Source organism: Chiloscyllium plagiosum, unplaced genomic scaffold (assembly GCF_037043375.1).
Source record: "Chiloscyllium plagiosum isolate Xiang-an unplaced genomic scaffold, Cpla_swu_hap1 HiC_scaffold_50, whole genome shotgun sequence".
NCBI lineage: Eukaryota > Metazoa > Chordata > Chondrichthyes > Orectolobiformes > Hemiscylliidae > Chiloscyllium > Chiloscyllium plagiosum.
This window is the reverse complement of record NW_028270188.1, coordinates 46,809,508-46,833,012: the sequence shown is the minus strand read 5'-3', so window position 1 is coordinate 46,833,012 and position 23,505 is coordinate 46,809,508. Positions and strand designations below refer to the sequence as shown.

General features: G+C 48.8%; 1 protein-coding gene across 2 annotated transcripts in view; it reads right to left on the bottom strand.

The window, feature by feature from the left end:
• Positions 1 to 4,646: 4,646 nt before the first annotated feature.
• Positions 4,647 to 23,505, bottom strand: part of LOC122544730 (pleckstrin homology domain-containing family O member 1-like) — a 113,022-nt gene continuing 94,163 nt past the window's right edge. Inside the window, exons 1-5 of one of the 2 annotated variants that reach the window (XM_043684032.2) lie at positions 21,885 to 22,331; positions 21,650 to 21,790; positions 19,319 to 19,423; positions 14,088 to 14,189; positions 4,647 to 7,441 (exon numbers count right to left, since the gene is read on the bottom strand). In XM_043684032.2, coding sequence (XP_043539967.2) covers positions 6,716 to 7,441; positions 14,088 to 14,189; positions 19,319 to 19,423; positions 21,650 to 21,790; positions 21,885 to 21,887 — 1,077 coding nt within the window. In that variant the 5' untranslated portion in view covers positions 21,888 to 22,331 and the 3' untranslated portion in view covers positions 4,647 to 6,715. Of the gene's footprint in view, positions 7,442 to 14,087; positions 14,190 to 19,318; positions 19,424 to 21,649; positions 21,791 to 21,884; positions 22,332 to 23,505 lie in introns of those variants that run through there. The other variant, XM_087985001.1, reaches the window with a different exon arrangement.

Genomic DNA, 23,505 nt, shown 5'->3' with positions numbered 1-23,505 from the left:
CGTGCTGTGTGACTATGTTTCCGTGCTGTGTGACTATGTTTCCATGCTGTATGACTATGTTTCCGTGCTGTGTGACTATGTTTCCATGCTGTATGACTATGTTTCCGTGCTGTGTGACTATGTTTCCGTGCTGTATGACTATGTTTCCATGCTGTATGACTATGTTTCCGTGCTGTGTGACTATGTTTCCATGCTGTATGACTATGTTTCCGTGCTGTATGACTATGTTTCCGTGCTGTATGACTATGTTTCCATGCTGTATGACTATGTTTCCATGCTGTGTGACTATGTTTCCGTGCTGTGTGACTATGTTTCCGTGCTGTGTGACTATGTTTCCGTGCTGTGTGACTATGTTTCCGTGCTGTGTGACTATGTTTCCGTGCTGTGTGACTATGTTTCCATGCTGTATGACTATGTTTCCGTGCTGTATGACTATGTTTCCATGCTGTATGACTATGTTTCCATGCTGTATGACTATGTTTCCGTGCTGTGTGACTATGTTTCCGTGCTGTGTGACTATGTTTCCGTGCTGTGTGACTATGTTTCCGTGCTGTGTGACTATGTTTCCATGCTGTATGACTATGTTTCCGTGCTGTATGACTATGTTTCCGTGCTGCATGACTATGTTTCCGTGCTGTATGACTATGTTTCCGTGCTGCATGACTATGTTTCCGTGCTGCATGACTATGTTTCCGTGCTGTATGACTATGTTTCCGTGCTGTATGACTATGTTTCCGTGCTGCATGACTATGTTTCCGTGCTGTATGACTATGTTTCCGTGCTGTATGACTATGTTTCCGTGCTGTGTGACTATGTTTCCGTGCTGTATGACTATGTTTCCATGCTGTATGACTATGTTTCCGTGCTGTATGACTATGTTTCCATGCTGTATGACTATGTTTCCGTGCTGTATGACTATGTTTCCCTGCTGTATGACTATGTTTCCATGCTGTGTGACTATGTTTCCGTGCTGTATGACTATGTTTCCGTGCTGTGTGACTATGTTTCCGTGCTGTATGACTATGTTTCCATGCTGTATGACTATGTTTCCATGCTGTATGACTATGCTTCCGTGCTGTATGACTATGTTTCCATGCTGTATGACTATGTTTCCGTGCTGTATGACTATGTTTCCATGCTGTATGACTATGTTTCCCTGCTGTATGACTATGTTTCCATGCTGTGTGACTATGTTTCCGTGCTGTATGACTATGTTTCCGTGCTGTGTGACTATGTTTCCATGCTGTATGACTATGTTTCCATGCTGTATGACTATGTTTCCGTGCTGTATGACTATGTTTCCGTGCTGCATGACTATGTCTCCGTGCTGTATGACTATGTTTCCATGCTGTATGACTATGTTTCCGTGCTGTATGACTATGTTTCCATGCTGTATGACTATGTTTCCCTGCTGTATGACTATGTTTCCATGCTGTGTGACTATGTTTCCGTGCTGTATGACTATGTTTCCGTGCTGTGTGACTATGTTTCCATGCTGTATGACTATGTTTCCATGCTGTATGACTATGTTTCCATGCTGTATGACTATGTTTCCGTGCTGTATGACTATGTTTCCGTGCTGCATGACTATGTTTCCGTGCTGTATGACTATGTTTCCGTGCTGTGTGACTATGTTTCCATGCTGTATGACTATGTTTCCATGCTGTATGACTATGTTTCCGTGCTGTGTGACTATGTTTCCGTGCTGTATGACTATGTTTCCGTGCTGTGTGACTATGTTTCCATGCTGTATGACTATGTTTCCATGCTGTATGACTATGTTTCCGTGCTGTATGACTATGTTTCCGTGCTGCATGACTATGTCTCCGTGCTGTGTGACTATGTTTCCATGCTGTATGACTATGTTTCCATGCTGTATGACTATGTTTCCGTGCTGTATGACTATGTTTCCGTGCTGCATGACTATGTCTCCGTGCTGTATGACTATGTTTCCGTGCTGTATGACTATGTTTCCGTGCTGTATGTCTATGTTTCCATGCTGTATGACTATGTTTCCGTGCTGTATGACTATGTTTCCATGCTGTGTGACTATGTTTCCGTGCTGTATGACTATGTTTCCATGCTGTATGACTATGTTTCCCTGCTGTGTGACTATGTTTCCGTGCTGTATGACTATGTTTCCGTGCTGTGTGACTATGTTTCCGTGCTGTATGACTATGTTTCCGTGCTGTATGACTATGTTTCCGTGCTGTGTGACTATGTTTCCGTGCTGTATGACTATGTTTCCGTGCTGTGTGACTATGTTTCCGTGCTGTATGACTATGTTTCCATGCTGTATGACTATGTTTCCGTGCTGTATGACTATGTTTCCGTGCTGTGTGACTATGTTTCCGTGCTGTATGACTATGTTTCCATGCTGTATGACTATGTTTCCATGCTGTATGACTATGTTTCCGTGCTGCATGACTATGTTTCCATGCTGTATGACTATGTTTCCGTGCTGTATGACTATGTTTCCGTGCTGCATGACTATGTTTCCGTGCTGTATGACTATGTTTCCGTGCTGCATGACTATGTTTCCGTGCTGTATGACTATGTTTCCGTGCTGTATGACTATGTTTCCATGCTGTATGACTATGTTTCCGTGCTGTATGACTATGTTTCCGTGCTGCATGACTATGTTTCCGTGCTGTATGACTATGTTTCCGTGCTGCATGACTATGTTTCCGTGCTGTATGACTATGTTTCCGTGCTGTATGACTATGTTTCCATGCTGTATGACTATGTTTCCATGCTGTATGACTATGTTTCCGTGCTGCATGACTATGTTTCCATGCTGTATGACTATGTTTCCGTGCTGTATGACTATGTTTCCGTGCTGCATGACTATGTTTCCGTGCTGTATGACTATGTTTCCGTGCTGCATGACTATGTTTCCGTGCTGTATGACTATGTTTCCGTGCTGTATGACTATGTTTCCATGCTGTATGACTATGTTTCCGTGCTGTATGACTATGTTTCCATGCTGTATGACTATGTTTCCGTGCTGTATGACTATGTTTCCGTGCTGTATGACTATGTTTCCATGCTGTATGACTATGTTTCCCTGCTGTATGACTATGTTTCCATGCTGTATGACTATGTTTCCGTGCTGTATGACTATGTGTCCATGCTGTATGACTATGTTTCCGTGCTGTGTGACTATGTTTCCATGCTGTATGACTATGTTTCCGTGCTGTGTGACTATGTTTCCGTGCTGTATGACTACGTTTCCGTGCTGTATGACTATGTTTCCATGCTGTATGACTATGTTTCCGTGCTGTATGACTATGTTTCCGTGCTGTATGACTATGTTTCCATGCTGTATGACTATGTTTCCCTGCTGTATGACTATGTTTCCGTGCTGTGTGACTATGTTTCCGTGCTGTATGACTATGTTTCCGTGCTGTATGACTATGTTTCCATGCTGTATGACTATGTTTCCCTGCTGTATGACTATGTTTCCGTGCTGTATGACTATGTTTCCGTGCTGTATGACTATGTTTCCGTGCTGTATGACTATGTTTCCATGCTGTGTGACTATGTTTCCGTGCTGTATGACTATGTTTCCGTGCTGTATGACTATGTTTCCATGCTGTATGACTATGTTTCCGTGCTGTATGACTATGTTTCCATGCTGTATGACTATGTTTCCGTGCTGTGTGACTATGTTTCCGTGCTGTATGACTACGTTTCCGTGCTGTATGACTATGTTTCCATGCTGTATGACTATGTTTCCGTGCTGTATGACTATGTTTCCGTGCTGTATGACTATGTTTCCGTGCTGCATGACTATGTTTCCATGCTGTATGACTATGTTTCCATGCTGTATGACTATGTTTCCATGCTGCGTGACTATGTTTCCGTGCTGTATGACTATGTTTCCGTGCTGTATGACTATGTTTCCATGCTGCGTGACTATGTTTCCGTGCTGTATGACTATGTTTCCATGCTGTATGACTATGTTTCCATGCTGCATGACTATGTTTCCGTGCTGTATGACTATGTTTCCGTGCTGTATGACTATGTTTCCGTGCTGCGTGACTATGTTTCCGTGCTGTATGACTATGTTTCCGTGCTGTATGACTATGTTTCCGTGCTGTATGACTATGTTTCCGTGCTGTATGACTATGTTTCCGTGCTGCGTGACTATGTTTCTGTGCTGTATGACTATGTTTCCATGCTGTATGACTATGTAAACTTGTGACACAATAATATGTTTATGCCAGTGATAGTACTTCAGCAAACACCATGCCCACCCCCTCCACTGGTAGGAGGGTGTGTTTACAGCACGATTATTTTACAAAGGCAGTTGTGGAGATATTCAAATAGGAAAGTCGAGAGGAAGTGTTCAAGACAGCCCTTCCTAAAAAAGGACTTAAGCCCAAAACATCGATTCTCCTGCTCTTCAGATGCTGCCTGACCTGCTGTGCTTTTCCAGCACCACACTCCCGAAGCTGTATAATGTATTATACCGAAAAGAAAACGTTGGAAATCACAGCCGATTGAGCAGCATTGATGGACAGAGCAAGCTACCATTTCGGGTCAATTTGACTCTTCATCAGAACATCTGCTGTAATTTGCTTCTCTATTTAATATGGTCCGGGCATTATACACAAAACAGAGACAGGATGCAGTTAGTTTTACTGAGCTTAATTTAATTGTATTAAAATCACAGCTTCAAAAAAATTCAAAAGGCATAAAGATAGATCAGGATCTGACAGTGCTCGGGGGGGGGGGGGGGGGAAGGGAAGACCCAGAGGTTAATCTTGGAAAAATGAAACATCCTTAGCCTATCACTTCTCTGATATTGCTTACTCTGAATTGTTCTGCAAGACTCAGAACATCAGGGCACCCTTGAAATCAACAGGAAGATGGTGATTGTGACTGAGGTTATAGTCTATTCCTTTCGGCTGATGTAAGACTGTGCTTGAATAAATAGTTGGACAGTAACGGATCTGACAGGACTCATAGCACCTTAAGAACACAGAGCAATTAGAAGCATCGTAAAATGTTTGGACCACGTAAACCCCTCCGCTAAGGTACTGATATTTCTGAGCTTGATTAGATAAGTGTGTGCCCCTCTTGCAAGAAGGACAGGAGGCCCACCTTGCATTGCTACATGGTCAGTTAGTCAATTTCTTACCCCCACCACTTTACAAAGATCAGAATGTTACAAGTTCTTTGTAACCCTCCCTTCCCCATGGAGTTTGGACAACTAGATCCTGTGAGCTAGTTGGCACCCAATGGTCAAGTTTATTCACCTCCCACTAAGGTTGCTGCCCAGGAGGAGATGTGGCACCCGTATTTGATCCTCACAAGGACAATCCTCACCGGGGCAGGATACAGCTGAAGGGAAGATAGGTGAGACAGGCTAGGAACTGGAGTGGGGTTGTGAGGGGGGGGGGGGGCGCGGAAGGTGAGGAGTTGTTAGGGGCGGGGATGAAGAAAAGATGGGCAGGATATCACAGAATCCCTACAGATAGGAAGCAGGCAACTTGGTCCATCAAGTCCACCCTGAACCTCCGCAAAGCGTCCCACCCAGCCACACTGTAGCCCCACATTTCTGAGGGCTAACCTTCATATCCCTAGCCACTAGGGGCTGATCCACCTGACCTGCACACCTTTGGACTGTGGGAGGAAACCGGAGCACCCGGAGGAAACCCACGCAGACACGGGGAGAACGTGCAAACTCCACACAGACAGTCGCCCGAGGGTGGAATCGAACCTGAGTCCCTGGAGCTGTGAGGCAGCAGTGCAAACCACTGAGTTATCGATGTGCTAAAGCTCGGAGCATGGGTGAGGAGGGGAGGGCAGTAATAATGCTGTTTGGTTGGTTAGGAAAGAAGAAACAAAGGCATAAGTGGGATTGTGGGGTGGCTTGTTTGAGTTCTGAGGTTATTCACTGACATTTAATATTGTTGGAAAATAAATCTCCATGTCAGGGACTGATAGCCAGTTTTCAAATTTTGACATATCCAGGACAGCTCCTTTAAAAGGTCTGGATCATGGGATCTCTGGTACTGAGTAGACGATCCTGAAATTAAAAACAGAAAATGCTGGAAGTGGGCAATAAGTTTGACAGCATCCATGGAGATCGAAATGGAGGTAACATTTCAGATTGTGACCTTTCATCAGCCTTCTGGTGATCTGAAATCTTATCTGTGTTTTTCTGTCCACAGATGCAGTGTAACCTGCTGTGTATTTCCTGCACTTTTAGTTTTTATTTCCAAATCTCCAGGATCTGCCGTACTTTGTTTTTGTGTAAAACCTTATCCCGATGTTGTTTCAAGGTGGAAATACTGATAACCAACAAGAAAGGAAAGGGTCCTTCTACTTTTCCCAGTTCTCAGGGCAGTCTCACCCCGACAAGCTTTTGGGGTTTCCATCCCTCACCCTCAACCAACCCCAAAACACTCGGCCAAATTTGTTTCAGATGCCATTCCCTCCACTTTGTTACATAGGCTTTGCATTGAAAAATTTCCAATCCTCATCACAGACAACCGCGTCCTTGGTGGAATGAGGTGAATTCATAGCTCTTCCCTTCCAGATAGGATGGCACAAGTTCAGGCCATAAGACCCATCTGTTCCTGCAGGACTAAATCCAAGTTAAGGTCACGGCGAAACCAAGCGACCCTTTGCCAGCATGCTCAAAGTCTTCCATTTGGACAAGAGAAGGAGGATTACCAAGACACACATTGTAGACCTGGGAAGTTCACATCAGACTTCCCCTGTAAGGAGGTTGGCTGGCTGACCCCAGTGCTGGTTCTGCGTACATTCGAGCTGATTTCTTGCAGAGGTCCCTCAGTTCCTTAACCTCCTGCAGAACCTGCTTGGCTTGGTTCCAGTTGGACAGAGCCTCAGTGAGTAGCCACTCAGCGTCATTCGGAGCGACCTGCCCCTCTGATACCCCTGGGGAGTCTCTGTTCTGCCTTTTCCGGCTCCCATGGCCGCCAGCCTCCAGTAACAGCTGCTGAGTTCCCTCCAGTTTCAGTATAATGAGTTCCCTGACCCGCCCTAGTTTCTCCCATTCTATATTGCTCGACTGAGTGGCAAAGCCTTTCCGTAATGCAGACTTGTTCGTAGATCCGGCTCGTGACAGAATTTCCTCTGATGCACACTTGTTTAACTCTGCAAAGGGTAGTTTTTTTGGAATGTCTGGTGAGGAGCTCCCCTCCCGATCTAGAGAGGTGGCGGATTCCCTCTGCCAGCTGTCTCCTCTCTTCTGCAGTCTGCCCACCCTGGAGGAACAATCCTTCTCTGTCACCGTGTTTCCCTTCTCTGAGGTTTTAGTGGAGCTTTCATAGTTCAGTTTGTGCTGGCTGGTACCAAGGTGGTTGGTACAGGAACCATCTGCACAAGTCCCGCGGTGATCCAGGGCTATATCCTCCTCCTGGATCAGATCGAGAGTCAACATGCCATCAGATGTGGAGGTAGAAGCCTGTGGATACCAGACAAACACTTCACAAATCTTGTTTAGGTCAAACACAACATAATTTTTGAATATTCTCTCAATCTCTCAAACTGTCAGTGAAATTGTTAAAAATCACACAACACCAGGTTATAGTCCAACAGGTTTAATTGGAAGCACACTAGCTTTCAGAGCGACGCTCCTTCATCAGGTGATTGTCGTTCCGAAAGCTAGTGCTTCCAATTAAACCTGTTGGACTATAACCTGGGGTTGTGTGATTTTTAACTTTGTCAGTGAAATTGTTCTTGTTGGGATGAGATTCCCCAGAAGCTCACCCTAAGTGCCCGGATCGTGAATATTTGCGACCACAGAGGGCATTGCTGCTTGATCCTGGCATTGCCAACATGCAAACACACTAATTCGAAAATGGATACAGGCCGTGCGGCCAGTCAGTCAATTTTAGTGTTTATCCTTTGCAAACGCAGTATCCGAATCCCACCTGTACCTATTTACCTTTCCTTGTCCTTTCCACTCTTCTTAGATGTGGTTGATTTCCACCAAGTTAATGATCATGTGAAGGAACCACAGCTGATCATTCCAGAGGTCTCCAGGCTAATTAAATCAGAGAGCTGGTAGCAATGTCACTGGCCTGGTAATCCAGAGGCCCAGGCTCATGCTGTGGGGATGTAGGTTTGAATCCCACCACAGTGAATGATGGAATTTAAATTCAGTTAGTAAATGCTGGGATTGAGGACTGACCCCAGTGATGGTGACCATGAAAGTACCATTGTTAAAACCCATCTGCTTCTCTCATATCCTTTAAGGAAGGTAAACCGCTGACCTTACCTGGTATGCACTACACGTAATTTCAGAACCACTGCAATGTGGCTGGCTTACAACTGCCCTGTGAAACAGTCCCAGCAAGCCGCTCCGTTCAAGGACATGTCGGAATGGCCAACAATGATGGCCTTGCTGTCTTTCCATATAAAAAAATAAAGAAACGTTTTAATGCTTCAGCCATCGGACTGTTGGTGGAAGCAGCTGCTCCATTCCTAAACCCACTGAACGTGGGATAGTTCCCAAATTTACTGTTCTATTCTGTGCCCAACCAATCAATTCCAGTCCCTCCCACAGGCTGTGGAGGCTTTAAAGCGGGAGCTGATGTGGCCTCTTGAGATGGTCACTATTTCATTTGCTGCCTCGGGGTGAACAGATCTTCCTCTTGTGCTAAGATCGGCTTACCATCAGGAACCATCCGTACCTGAGATGAAATTCCGGCAATATTACAGACTGACTGCCACCCTAGACAAGTGTTCCAACCTCTAACTTCTTCGAGGATTGGACAGATCATTTGTTTCGGTGTACTTGTTTGTCCATACATGTGGCAACTGAAAGGGGCCAGTTTATGAAGAAACTGCGTGGGTCTTTCATATTTCTCCACAGCAACAGAGCTTAAAGGGAGCATTGGCCACAACTCACTGAAATTCTAGGATTGAAGTCCTGACCTAATTCCTTTAGCTATGAAACCTCCCTAGACCTCAAACCATGTTGGAGCCCGCTCGACTCAAGGCTTTCTAGGGTAGAAATCTCCAATATTGTTCCAGCTGTAGACCAACATTGACCTGCCCAATAGTTCTGTAACTGCGCTCTGACAGCTAAGTGAAGTTGAGATCCCATCAAATAGGAAAACAATGGAATGTGACTTCTCCCTTCAAGAAAGACAAAAAGACAGGACACAGGAAAGTATGTGCCAGGTAATTTCACATCCAATGCTGGATTTGTTTTACTCATGGGTATGGGTGCCACTGGCTGGGTCAGCATTTACTTCCTGTTCATAATTACTCTTCAGAAAGTGGTGAGGTGCCTTCTGGAACAGCTGCAGTCAATTTACTGGAGGTAAACCTCCAATGCCCTTACGGAGGTGATTCCAGGATTTTGACCCAGCAATACTGCAGGAACGTCAAGTCAGGATGGTGAGTGGCTTGGAGGGGAACTTACAGGCTGCCCTTTTCTTCAAAAGGGAAGCACCGTCTAAGGAGCACTGGTGAATTGTAACGTGTAACGTGTAACGTGTAACGTGTACTCACCGCTGCTACTGAGCATCAGTGGAGGAGGGACTGGAGGATATAATCAAGAGGATTAGGCTTTGTCCTGATTGGAAGTTGTGACATGGAGGCGCCAATGTCGCACTGGGATGGACAAAGTCAGAAGTCACGTGACACCAGATTGTAGTCCAACAGGTTTATTTGAAGACACAAGCTTTGGGAGCACTGCTCCTTTGTCAGCTGGAGTGACTTCATTTGGCGAAGGCAGAGTGTTCCAAAAGCTTGTGCTTTCAAACAAACCTGTTGGGACTATAACCAGGTGCCCTGTGACCTCTGACTGAAGGGAGGTGATTGTGGAGTTTGTAAGGCGCTGTCACAGAACCTTTGGTGAAGTTATGCAGTGTGTTTCGTACATGGTACATGTTTGCTTGGTCCCGAAGAGTACTGTCAGAGCTGCAGCCATCCCAGCATCACACCCTCCATTGGTGTTTTATAGACAGTGGCTGGTGAGTTCTCACTACAAGGTTCCCAGCTACATCCTGCTTTTATAGCCATTGTATTTGTGAGGCTGGTCCACTTCAGTTTCTTTTCAGTGGTAACCCCAGGATGTTCACAGCTGGGTGTGGGAGGAGGGCCTCTCAGTGATGATAATGCAGTTACATGTCTAGGGGCCATGACTAGATTTTCAGTTGGAGATGGTTAGTGTCTAACGCTTGTATGACACAGACGTTACTTGCCTCTTGTCAGGAGTATCATAATACAGCATTCCTTCTCTGCTCTGGTTCTACCAATAGCAAACAGAATTGCAGAATTTGGAGTAGCAGGAGGCCACTCAGCCCTTTGAGCCTGCTCCCCACCCTTCATTATACTCATGGGTAATCATTCAATTCAGTTCCCTGCTCCCAACTTCTCCACTTATCCTTGGTCCTTTCAGTCCTAAGAGCTATACCTACACCTTTCTTGGCCGGAATAGTTTCCTGTAGCAGAGAATTCCACCAGTCTCTGCCTGAAGGAATTTATCCTAAAAGGCCTAGCTCTTATCCTTAGTTTATGCCCCTTTTGTTTGGGACTCCCTGGTCATTGAAAACGTCCTTCCTGCATCTACCCTGTCTAATCCGTGAGAATTTTATAGATATCTAGGAGGTCCCCCGACATTTTTCTAAGCTTTAGTGAATATGGGTCTAATAGATCCAGTGTCTCCCCACATGTCAGTCTTGCCATTCCAGCAATCAGTTTAGTAAATCTTTTTTTGTACTGCCACAATCACCAAAACATCTCCCTCATATAAGAAGACCAAAACGACACACAATTCTCTGGGTGTTGTTGGTTTTATCAATACTGTATACAGTTGGAGCAAGACATTCCAGCTCCTTCACCCCCTAATCCTTTTGCTATGACGGTCAGTATACCATTTGCCTCTTCACTGCCTGCTGTACCTCAGTGCTTATTCTCAGCAACTGATGCACAAGGACATTCAGAACGTGTTCGACCACCCTCTTCCCCGATTCACCCCCATTCAGATAATAATCTGTCTGCCTGTTTTTTGTCATCAAAATAGATAACCTTACATTTCTCCACATTATACTGCATCTTCCACCTATTTCCTCACTGACTTAACATGTCCAAACCGCACTGACATTTCTCTGCATCCTTACCACAACATACCCTTCCCCCCAGCTTTGTGCCGTCTGCAAATTGGGAGATATTACATTTAGTTCCCTCATCTAAATCATTAATATCTATTGTGAACATCTGGGGTCAAGGTACTGAGCCCTGCAGTACCCCAGTAATCACTCCCTGCAAACCGGAAAAGAGCATGTTTATTCCTAATCCCTATTTTCCTGTTTGCCAACCAGGCTGTATCCCTGATGAAGGGCTTTTGCCCGAAACGTCGATTTTCCTGCTCCTTGGATGCTGCCTGACCAGTACCACTCTAATCCAGACTCGGGTTTCCAGCGTCTGCACTCCTCGTTTTTACCTTGCAAATTTCTTACGTGGGACCTTATCGAAAGCCTTCTTAAAATCCAAGTGAATGACATCTACTGGCTCCCCCTTATCCAGTCTACTGGTTAGCTCAGAAAATTCCAGAAGATTTGTCAAGCACAGCTTCTCCTTCCCATTAGTTTCCACAATAACATTTCACGGCTGACTGCTTTCAGTTCCTCCTCCCTATTGGACACTGTGGTCCCAGACATGTCCTTTGTATGTATTTTAATTGCTCATGTTTGAACCGAGATCAGGAGCTGAGTGGCCCCAGCAGGACCTAAACTGAGCGTCATTGAGCAGGTTGTCGCCCAACAAGTGCTACTTAACAGCACTACTGATGACACCTTCCATTCACTTTTACTGATGTCCAAGTGTGGACCAATAGGGTGTTAATTGGCTGAGATGGATTTGTCCTGATTTTTATGCACAGGACATAATCAGGACAATTTTCCACACTGTTGGGTAGATTATTATTAAAGAAGATATAGCAGAGAGCTTAGAAAATATGAATACAATTGTAAAGGTCAGCATGGCTTTGTGAAAGGGAATTGTGCTGACTAATATGTTCAAGCTCTTTGAGGAAGCAATGAGCAACGTGATTTAAGGATCACGTGTGGATGTGCTGTACTTAGATTTCCAGGAGGGATTGGAAGGTGCCAGAACAAAAATCAGAACTCGAGATAAAGGTTGATGACACACAGGGTAATGTAATAGTATGGATAAAAAGTCACCAGAGTCTTACCAGACCATAGGACTGCTCTCTCATTAGAGAGTGGTGGTTTAACCTGAGGGTCATCGCACCTCAGGCAAGGCGAAAGGTAGAGAAGTAACCTCAGCTGGTGCAGATATTGAACCCATGATGTTGGCATCACTCTGTATCACAAACCAGCCATCTAGCCAACTGAACTAATTAACGGGAAATAGAGTAACAGAATAGAATAAGTAACAGGAATATGGGTCACTTTCAGTTGGGCAATAAGTATCAAATGGTGTGCTTCAGAAATTGGTTCTGGGACCTCAATTATTTACAACTGATATCAGTTACTCAGAGTCATCGAGATGTACAGCACGGAAACAGACCCTTCGGTCCAACCTGTCCAACCCGTCCAGATATCCCAACCCAATCTAGTCCCACCTGCCAGCACCCGGCCCATATCTCTCCAAACCCTTCCTATTCATATACCCATCCAGATACCTCTTAAATGTTGCAATTGTACCAGCCTCCACCACATCCTCTGGCTGCTCATTCCATACACGTACCACCCTCTGCGTGAAAAAGTTGCCCCTTAGGTCTCTTTTATATCTTTCCCCTCTCACCCTAAACCTATGCCCTTTAGTTCTGGACTCCCCGACCCCAGGGAAAAGACTTTGCCTATTTACCCTATCCATGCCCCTCACAAATTTATAAACGTCTATAAGGACACCCCTCAGCCTCCGACGCTCCAGGGAAAACAGCCCCAGCCTGTTCAGCCTCTCCCTGTAGCTCAGATCCTCCAACTCTGACAACATCCTTGTAAATCTTTTCTGAACCCTTTCAAGTTTCACAATATCTTTCCGATAGGAGGGAGACCAGAATTACACACAATATTCTAACAGTGGCCTAACCAATGTCCTGTACAGCCGCAACATGACCTCCCAACTCCTGTACTCAGTACTCTGACATTTGCTGATGATGTAATATCAGTTAGGAAAACAAGTTGTAAGGAGGACGTAAGGAATCTGCTAAGAGCTATAGACAGGTTGAGGGGGCAAAGAAATTGACAAGCAGAGTATAATGTGGGGAAAAGTGAACATGTCCATTTTGAGAAAAAGAACAGGAAATCAGCAGTTATTTAAATTTAAAGGTAGATGAGGGATCTAGGTGTTCTAGTACATGAATCACAAAGTTAGTTTTCAGGTACAACAAGTGATTGAGAAGGAAATTGTAGTTTATTGCAAGTGGAATAGAATATAAATATCTTGTTTCAGTTGTACAGGACATTGGTGAAACCACATCTGCTGTGCCGTGTACACTGATGGTCTCCATAGGACCATAGGATCAAAGAGCAGGATTAGGCCACTTGGCCAACCGAGACTGCTGTTCCATTTGAATATTTGCCTGATATGTTTCTCAACCCAATTCTCCAGCCTTATTTAGTAAAGAATACAACGCCATTAGAAACAGTTCAGAGGGGGTTCCACAAACTGATACTTGAAACGCTGGTTCGCCGCTGAGGAATGTCTGGGCTGGCTGCACCTTTATCTGTTGGGAGCTGAGGAGAGTGAGAGTCGATCTTATTGAAAACGATGACATTCTGAGGGCACTTAACAAAGTGTCTGCAGGAGAGATATGTTCTCCTTACGGAGAGAAGGGAACGAGGGGATACAGTTTAAAAATAAGGGGTGCTCCATTTAAGACAGAGATGAGGGGAATGTTTCTCTGAACATCATGATTTTTTGGATCTTTCATTCTCCATGAGGCAGGGTCATTGGATATTTTTAAAGCGGAAATCGGCAGATTCTGACTAACGCGGGTACAGCTGGGGTCGAGGAGTTGGGGTTATGATCACATCAGCCATGGACCTAATGAATGATAGAGCAGGCCCAAGGATACCTGACTCCTGCTCCGAACCAGCACGTTTGTGAATAAGGAGGAACCCACTCACCACTGCCATCAAGTGACCACGAGTGGGCGGTCGGCGAGCGTGCTGGATCTTCACGCGGTCTCGAGTTGGGTGAGCGAGAAAGCTTTCCTCGTCAACAGTGACCTGGAATCAAACAGGTGACAGGGTTGGGAACTGCGCTCGGTCAGAGGCACATGGGCCGGACGTGCAGGAGTAAAGACCCACCCCCTCAACTCAACCACATTCCACCACCCACCCCCCCACCACCACTCCCTCCCCCCCCCACCACCACCACCACCCCCCACCACCACACCCTCCCCCACCCCCCACCACCACCACCACCCCCCACCACCACACCCTCCCCCACCCCCCACCACCACCACCACCCCCCACCACCACACCCTCCCCCACCCCCCCACCACCACTCCCTCCCCCCCCCACCACCCCCCCCCCCCCACCACCACCACACCCCTCCCCCACCCCCCACCACCACCACCACCCCCCACCACCACACCCTCCCCCACCCCCCACCACCACCACCACCCCCCCACCACCCACACCCTCCCCCACCCCCACCACCCACACCACCCCCCCCCCACCACCACCACCACTCCCTCCCCCCCCCACCACCACACCCTCCCCCACCCCCCACCACCACACCCACCACCCCCCCCCACCACCACCACACCCTCCCCCACCCCCCACCACCACCCCCCCCCACCACCACCACCACTCCCTCCCTCCCCCCCCCCACCACTCCCTCCCCCCCCCACCACCACCACTCCCTCACCCCTCCCCCCACCACACCCCCCCACCACCATACCCTCCCCCCCCCCACACCACCACCACCCCCCCCCCACCACCACCACTCCCTCCCCCACCCCCCACCACCACACCCACCACACCCCCCCACCACCACCACCACCACCACTCCACCCTCCCCCACCCCCCACCACCACTCCCTCCCTCCCCCCCACCACCACTCCCTCCCCCCTCCCCCCACCACCACCACCACCCCCCCCACCACCACCACTCCCTCCCCCCTCCCCCCCACCACTCCCTCCCTCCCCCCCACCACCACCACTCCCTCCCCCCTTCCCCCCACCACTCCCTCCCCCCTCCCCCCACCACCACTCCCTCCCCCCTCCCCCACCACCACTCCCTCCCCCCCCCACCACCACTCCCTCCCTCCCCCCACCACCACTCCCTCCCCCCTCCCCCCACCACCACTCCCTCCCCCCCCCACCACCACTCCCTCCCTCCCCCCCACCACCACTCCCTCCCCCCTCCCCCCACCACTCCCTCCCCCCCCCACCACCACTCCCTCCCCCCTCCCCCCACCACCACTCCCTCCCCCCTTCCCCCCACCACTCCCTCCCTCCCCCCCACCACCACCACTCCCTCCCCCCTCCCCCCCACCACGACTCCCTCCCCCCTCCCCCCACCACCACTCCCTCCCCACTCCCCCCCACCACGACTCCCTCCCCCCTCCCCCCCACCACCACTCCCTCCCCCCTCCCCCCACCACCACTCCCTCCCTCCCCCCCCCCACCACTCCCTCCCCCCTCCCCCCACCACCACTCCCTCCCTCCCCCCACCACCACTCCCTCCCCCCTCCCCCCACCACCACTCCCTCCCCCCTCCCCCCACCACCACTCCCTCCCCCCTCCCCCCACCACCACTCCCTCCCTCCCCCCCCCCACCACTCCCTCCCCCCTCCCCCCACCACCACTCCCTCCCTCCCCCCCCCCACCACTCCCTCCCCCCTCCCCCCACCACCACTCCCTCCCTCCCCCCACCACCACTCCCTCCCCCCTCCCCCCACCACCACTCCCTCCCCCCTCCCCCCACCACCACTCCCTCCCCCCTCCCCCCACCACCACTCCCTCCCCCCTCCCCCCACCACCACTCCCTCCCCCCCCCACCACCACTCCCTCCCTCCCCCCCACCACCACTCCCTCCCCCCTCCCCCCACCACCACTCCCTCCCCCCCTTCCCCCCACCACTCCCTCCCTCCCCCCTTCCCCCCACCACTCCCTCCCTCCCCCCCACCACCACCACTCCCTCCCCCCTCCCCCCCACCACGACTCCCTCCCCCCTCCCCCCACCACCACTCCCTCCCCCCTCCCCCCCACCACTCCCTCCCTCCCCCCCACCACTCCCTCCCCCCTCCCCCCCACCACGACTCCCTCCCCCCTCCCCCCCACCACCACTCCCTCCCCCCTCCCCCCACCACCACTCCCTCCCTCCCCCCCACCACCACTCCCTCCCCCCTTCCCCCCACCACTCCCTCCCTCCCCCCCCCCCACCACCACTCCCTCCCCCCTCCCCCCCACCACGACTCCCTCCCCCCTCCCCCCACCACCACCACTCCCTCCCCCCCACCCCCCACCACCCCGCCAAATTAATACAAGTGTACTAAGCTCATATATACCCTGTCTCCCATCAAACCCTCCCAGGACAGGGACAGCACGGGGTTAGATACAGAGTAAAGCTCCCTCTACACTGACCCCCATCACACACTCCCAGGGACAGGGACAGCACGGGGTTAGATACAGAGTAAAGCTCCCTCTACACTGTCCCCCATCACACACTCCCAGGACAGGGACAGCACGGGATTAGTTACAGAGTAAAGCTCCCTCTACACTGTCCCCCCCCATCAAACACTCCCAGGACAGGGACAGCACAGGGTTAGATACAGAGTAAAGCTCCCTCTACACTGTCCCCCCATCAAACCCTCCCAGGACAGGGACAGCACGGGGTTAGATACAGAGTAAAGCTCCCTCTACACTGTCCCCCATCACACACTCCCAGGGACAGGGACAGCACGGGGTTAGATACAGAGTAAAGCTCCCTATACACTGTCCCCCATCAAATACTCCCAGGGACAGGGACAGCACGGGGTTAGATACAGAGTAAAGCTCCCTCTACACTGTCCCCCATTAAACATTCCCAGGACAGGGACAGCACGGGATTAGTTACAGAGTAAAGCTCCCTCTACACTGTCCCCCCCCATCAAACACTCCAGGACAGGGACAGCACAGGGTTAGATACAGAGTAAAGCTCCCTCTACACTGTCCCCCCATCAAACACTCCCAGGACAGGGACAGCACGGGGTTAGATACAGAGTAAAGCTCCCTCTACACTGTCCCCCATCACAACACTCCCAGGGACAGGGACAGCACGGGGTTAGATACAGAGTAAAGCTCCCTATACACTGTCCCCCATCAAATACTCCCAGGGACAGGGACAGCACGGGGTTAGATACAGAGTAAAGCTCCCTCTACACTGTCCCCCATTAAACATTCCCAGGACAGGGACAGCACGGGATTAGTTACAGAGTAAAGCTCCCTCTACACTGTCCCCCCCCATCAAACACTCCCAGGACAGGGACAGCACAGGGTTAGATACAGAGTAAAGCTCCCTCTACACTGTCCCCCCATCAAACACTCCCAGGACAGGGACAGCACGGGGTTAGATACAGAGTAAAGCTCCCTCTACACTGTCCCCCATCAAACACTCCCAGACCAGGGACAGCACGGGATTAGTTACAGAGTAAAGCTCCCTCTACACTGTCCCCCCCCATCAAACACTCCCAGGGACAGGGACAGCACGGGGTTAGATACAGAGTAAAGCTCCCTCTACACTGTCCCCCCATCAAACACTCCCAGGGACAGGGACAGCACGGGGTTAGATACAGAGTAAAGCTTCCTCTACACTGTCCCCCCCATCAAACACTCCCAGGGACAGGGACAGCACGGGGCTACATACAGAGTAAAGCTCCCTCTACACTGTCCCCCATCAAACACTCCCAGGACAGGGACAGCACGGGGTTAGATACAGAGTAAAGCTCCCTCTACACTGTCCCCCATCAAACACTCCCAGGGACATGGACAGCACGGGGTTAGATATAGAGTAAAGCTCCCCCTACACTGTCCCCCATCAAACACTCCCAGGACAGGGACAGCACGGGGTTAGATACAGAGTAAAGCTCCCTCTACACTGTCCCCCATTAAACACTCCCAGGACAGGGACAGCACGGGATTAGTTACAGAGTAAAGCTCCCTCTACACTGTCCCCCCCCATCAAACACTCCCAGGACAGGGACAGCACGGGGTTAGATACAGAGTAAAGCTCCCTCTACACTGTCCCCCCATCAAACACTCCCAGGACAGGGACAGCACGGGGTTAGATACAGAGTAAAGCTCCCTCTACACTGTCCCCCATCAAACACTCCCAGACCAGGGACAGCACGGGGTTAGATACAGAGTAAAGCTCCCTCTACACTGTCCCCCCATCAAACACTCCCAGGGACAGGGACAGCACGGGGTGAGATACAGAGTAAAGCTCCCTCTACACTGTCCCCCCCATCAAACATTCCCAGGACATAGACAGCACGGGGTTAGATACAGAGTAAAGCTCTCTCTACACTGTCCCCATCAAACACTCCCAGGGACATGGACAGCACAGGGTTAGATACAGAGTAAAGCTCCCTCTACACTGTCCCCCTCATCAAACACTCCCAGGGACAGGGACAGCATGGGGTTAGATACAGAGTAAAGCTCCCTCTACACTGACCTCATCAAACACTCCCAGGGACAGGGACAGCATGGGGTTAGATACAGAATAAAGCTCCCTCTACACTGTCCCCATCAAACACTCTCAGGGACAGGGGCAGCACGGGGTTAGATACAGAGTAAAGCTCCCTTTACACTGTCCCCATCAAACACTCCCAGACCAGGGACAGCACGGGGTTAGGTACAGAGTAAAGCTCCCTCTACACTGTCTCCCCATTAAACCCTCCCAGGACAGGGACAGCATGGGATTAGATACAGAGTAAAGCTCCCTCTACACTGTCCCCCCATCAAACACTCCCAGGACAGGGACACCATGGGGTTAGATACAGAGTAAAGCTCCCTCTACACTGTCCCCCATCAAACACTCCCAGGACGGGGACACCATGGGGTTAGATACAGAGTAAAGCTCCCTCTACACTGTCCCCCATCAAACCCTCCCAGGACGGGGACAGCACGGGGTTAGATACAGAGTAAAGCTCCCTCTACACTGTCCCCCATCAAACCCTCCCAGGACGGGGACACCATGGGGTTAGATACAGAGTAAAGCTCCCTCTACACTGTCTCCCCATTAAACCCTCCCAGGACGGGGACAGCACAGGGATATAGAATCAAGCTCTCTCTACAACATCTGTGCTCTGACACTTGAATTCATTGTCTGCTGTATCTTGTTCCTAAAGCAATGATGTGTGTCATTACCTCATCAAGGACATGATTCTTTGCTTGACTGAGCGCACTGCTCAGAACATTAATCCAGGATTCTTTCTCCTCAGGGCTCACAGCTAGGAACACCAGGTTTGGGACCTGGAAGCAGATACATATGGACATGGTTGACTGGTAAAGAATATAAAGGTGGACAAATCTCTGGCATCTGTTCTAATGTATCCCAGAACATTGTGGGAAATAAGGCCGGACATTTTGAAACCCCTTGCAAGCAGAAATATTTGCATCATCTATAAGAATGGGTGAGGTGCCTGATGATGGGAGGGTGGCGAGTATTGTACCTTTGTTTTAAGAGAGGCTGTAAGGAGAAACCAGGGATCTATAGACGGGTAAGCCTGGGCTCTGGTTGTGGGTACATTATTGGAGGTAATTATTAAAAGAAAGGATTTATGGAAATTTAGAGAGGCAAAAATTGGTTAGGGATAGTCAGTAAGGTAGGAAAATCGTGTCTCACAAACTTGATTGAGTTTTCTTTTGTGGAAGGAACCCAAGGTATTGATGATGGCACTGCAGTAGATGTTGCTCATTTGGGTTTTAGTGACGCCTTTAACAAGCCTCTGCACGGTTGACTAATTAGTGACGTTAGGTCACATGGGATTCAGGGTGAGCTTGGCAATTGGACACACCATTGGCTTAATGGCCAGAGACATCGACTAATAGTGGAGGGTTGCTTTTCGGCCTGGAGGCCGATGACCACTGGTGGTCCACAGGGATCGGTTCTGGGTCCTCTGTTTGTCATTTATATAAATGATTTGGATGAGACTTTAGAGGCATGGTTAGTATGACACCAAAATTGATGGTTTGGTATACAGTGAAGACTTTTCTAAGATTACAAAGGAATCTTGATCAAGTGGGTCAATGGGCTGGAAAATGGCAAATGGAGTTCAATCTGGATTATTGTGAGGTATTGAATTTTGGTTAAACAAACAAGGTCAGGCTTGTAAAACTAATGGGTAGTGTTGTCGAACAGAGGGACCTGGGGTGCAGTACATCATTCTTTGAGGTTTACGTCACATATAGAGAGGGTGGTTAAAAAGGCATTGGGCACGCTTGCCTTAATTGTTCAGTCCTTTGAGTTGGGAGGTCATGTTGTGGTTGTACAGGTCATTGGTGAGGCCTCTTCTGGAATACTGTGTCCAGTTCTGGTCACCCTGTTACAGGAAGGATGTTACTAAGCTGGAGAGGGCTCAGAGGAGATTTACCAGGATGTTGCCGGGCATGGAAGGCTGGATAGACTGGGACCGTTTTCCATTGGAGCGAAGGAGATTGAGGGGCGACCTGATAGAAGTTTATAAAATAATGAAAGGTATAGATAATGTTAATGGTAGTTGTCGTTTCCCTCGGATGGGGGATTTCAAGGCTGGGGGGCACATTTTAAGGTAAGAGGAGGGAGGTTTTAAAAAAGCCATGAGGGGCAAACGTTTTACACAGAGGGTGGTTCGTGTGTGGAAGAACTTCCTGAGGAAGTGGTGGGTGCGGGTACAATAACAATGTTTAAAAGACACTTGGATAGATACATGTTTGGGAAAGGTTTGGAGGGATATGAAATTGATACCAAATATAACTCCATAATATTCCATAGTTATTTATTCATGATACATGTAAACTGAAATGTAAATGCAGTACTTTGGGACAAGAAGAATTTATATAGAATCTTCCATAATTTCAGGATATTCCAACAAAATATACAGCCGATGTGAAGTAAATTTAAAATGCAGTCACTGCTGTAATATTTTGTAATTTGTGCACAACAAGATCTGAAATACAGCCACCGAACAATACATTGCGTGTTGCTGAAAAAAAGACACATTTTAAAGACAGTTCTCTCGCAGGATAATTTGCAAGTTTACCAATTCAGGGGCTCAACAACATTTATTCTGCATGAGAGTACAGGTTGGTTAGAAACTGGATCGGGCAGCAGAGATGTTGCCATGAGGAATGCACCATTTAATGATGAGTGACAGTTAAATCCAGGCTTTATTTAAATCTTAAACCAGGCAGGTAAGAGTATTAATGAGCCATAAATAACTGCCACCTATCTTGTTGAGTTGAAATAATCCTGGGTGTGCAAAGAATTACACAGACAACCAGCTTCAGAATGCCAGTCGGGCTAACAGTGCGGTGCAGTGGCATGTATGGGGAGCTCTGCGGATTAATTAACAGGACAGGGCTCTTTACAGACAGAAAGAACATCTCGCTCTCCATAGCCTCAGTGCAGGGGCTGCCGGGAAAGCAGTATGCTGAGTGGTTTCGAGGGGAGCAGATCGCAAACATCAGACAGCAGTGTGTAGACAAAGAGAGGCTCACCGTGTTACCAGGCTGTTCACTCCGCAGCAACATGAATTTGCTGTGATTCTTCTTGCTTCGGCTTTTAGGTTTGCGCAATTCTTCACATTTCTCGTAGTCCGTCAAGTCAAACTTGTCTATCACCACCTTCTCATCTTTAACCTGTGAAGTGTAACAGCCAGGATGTATTGAAGGGCCTGCTGAGAACTAAACCAGGGATATCCCCTGTTTCACCCATCCCTCAGCACTTTCTCACCATCAGCCTGAAACCAAAGATACAAAGGTGCTCAGAAGTTGCTGTCTCTCCTCAGCCTTGGTCCCGGACACTGACTGTAAGGCTTGCCAATCGGTGCGAGGTTAATATTTGGAGACAGCATAAGAAGACAAGGGTGTAAAGACCGAAAGCAGTACAACAACCATAGGCCATTGTCACCTGGTTCTGACCCTCAAAACCTGCAAAGGCTGAACAACCGCACAGCACTGGAACGTATTCTGAAAATTAGACCCACAAAAAGGGTCAGATCCTTCATGCTGCTCACACTATATCGTCAAACATTCACTCTCAGGCATTCTCTTCCATTATCCTGCCTCACTGGGGACCATCTGTGTATCTCGAGTGATCATCCCTGGCCTCAAGACAGACTATTTGACTTAAAGGGTAGTCAAAGCAAAACCACATACACACACACACAGACACAGACACAGACACAGACACACACACACACACACACAGACACGCACACACACACAGACACATACAGACACACAGACTCAGACACATAGACACACACACACAGGCAGACAGACACACACAGACAGACAGACACACACACACACAGACACACACACACACACAGACACACACCCCACACACACACACAGACACACATACACACCCCCCCCCACACACACAGACAGACACACAGAGTCCAAAATCTTTACAGGATGGTGATCAGGAATGGAAACTTGATGACTGGTCCTGGTTGAATGCTGCCAGCCTGTAGTCAGAACTAAGCTAACTTAAGAATGCCACGTGGTCTGACTGAAGACCTACGTTTATGACACACTGCGGACAGCCACCCGACCTCTCAGAAATGGCACCAGATTGTGGTGACTGTTGGAGCTTTTCACTGTATTTTACCGTATTATTCACTGTTAAATACAAGAGACAATAAATAAATAAATAAATAAATCAAGCATTCATTAATTCTGTCTCGCACCAAAATTCAATTATCGGAATTAATAAGGTCAAAGGCTCACACCGCCAGCCTAGTTGTGAACATTAGTTCGAACCCCCCAATCCACTCATTATCACAGAGTCTGCCTCAGGAGATAAAACCGTTCTTTTTTCCAGAACACCACAACATCTTGGGGAATTACTCACTTTGAAAACTCAAGCCTGTTCCGGAAGTTAATAATTGGGAAAATGAAGGGAAATGAGGAGACATTCTGGGATTCTAGAACATAAAACAGTACAGCACAGTACAGGCCCTTCGGCCCTCAATGTTGTGCCCACCTTTTATCCTTCTCTAAGATCAAACTAACCTACATATCCTTCATTTTACTATCTTCCATGTGTCTATCCAAGAGTCACTTAATTGTTCCTAAAGTGTCTGACTCTACTGCCACCGCTGGCAGTGCATTCCACTAGTCTGTATGTAAACAGCCTTTCACCCTGTAATCTGCATTCAAATTTACCTTCCAACCTGAATCACTTCACACTTTTCCAGGTTGAACTCCATCTGCCACTGCTCAGCCCAGCTCTGCATCCTGTCAGTGTCCCATTACAACCTCCACACGAGCCACAACTCCACCAAACTTTGTGTCATCGACAAACTTGCTATCCCACCCTTCCACTTCCTCATCCATAAAAATCA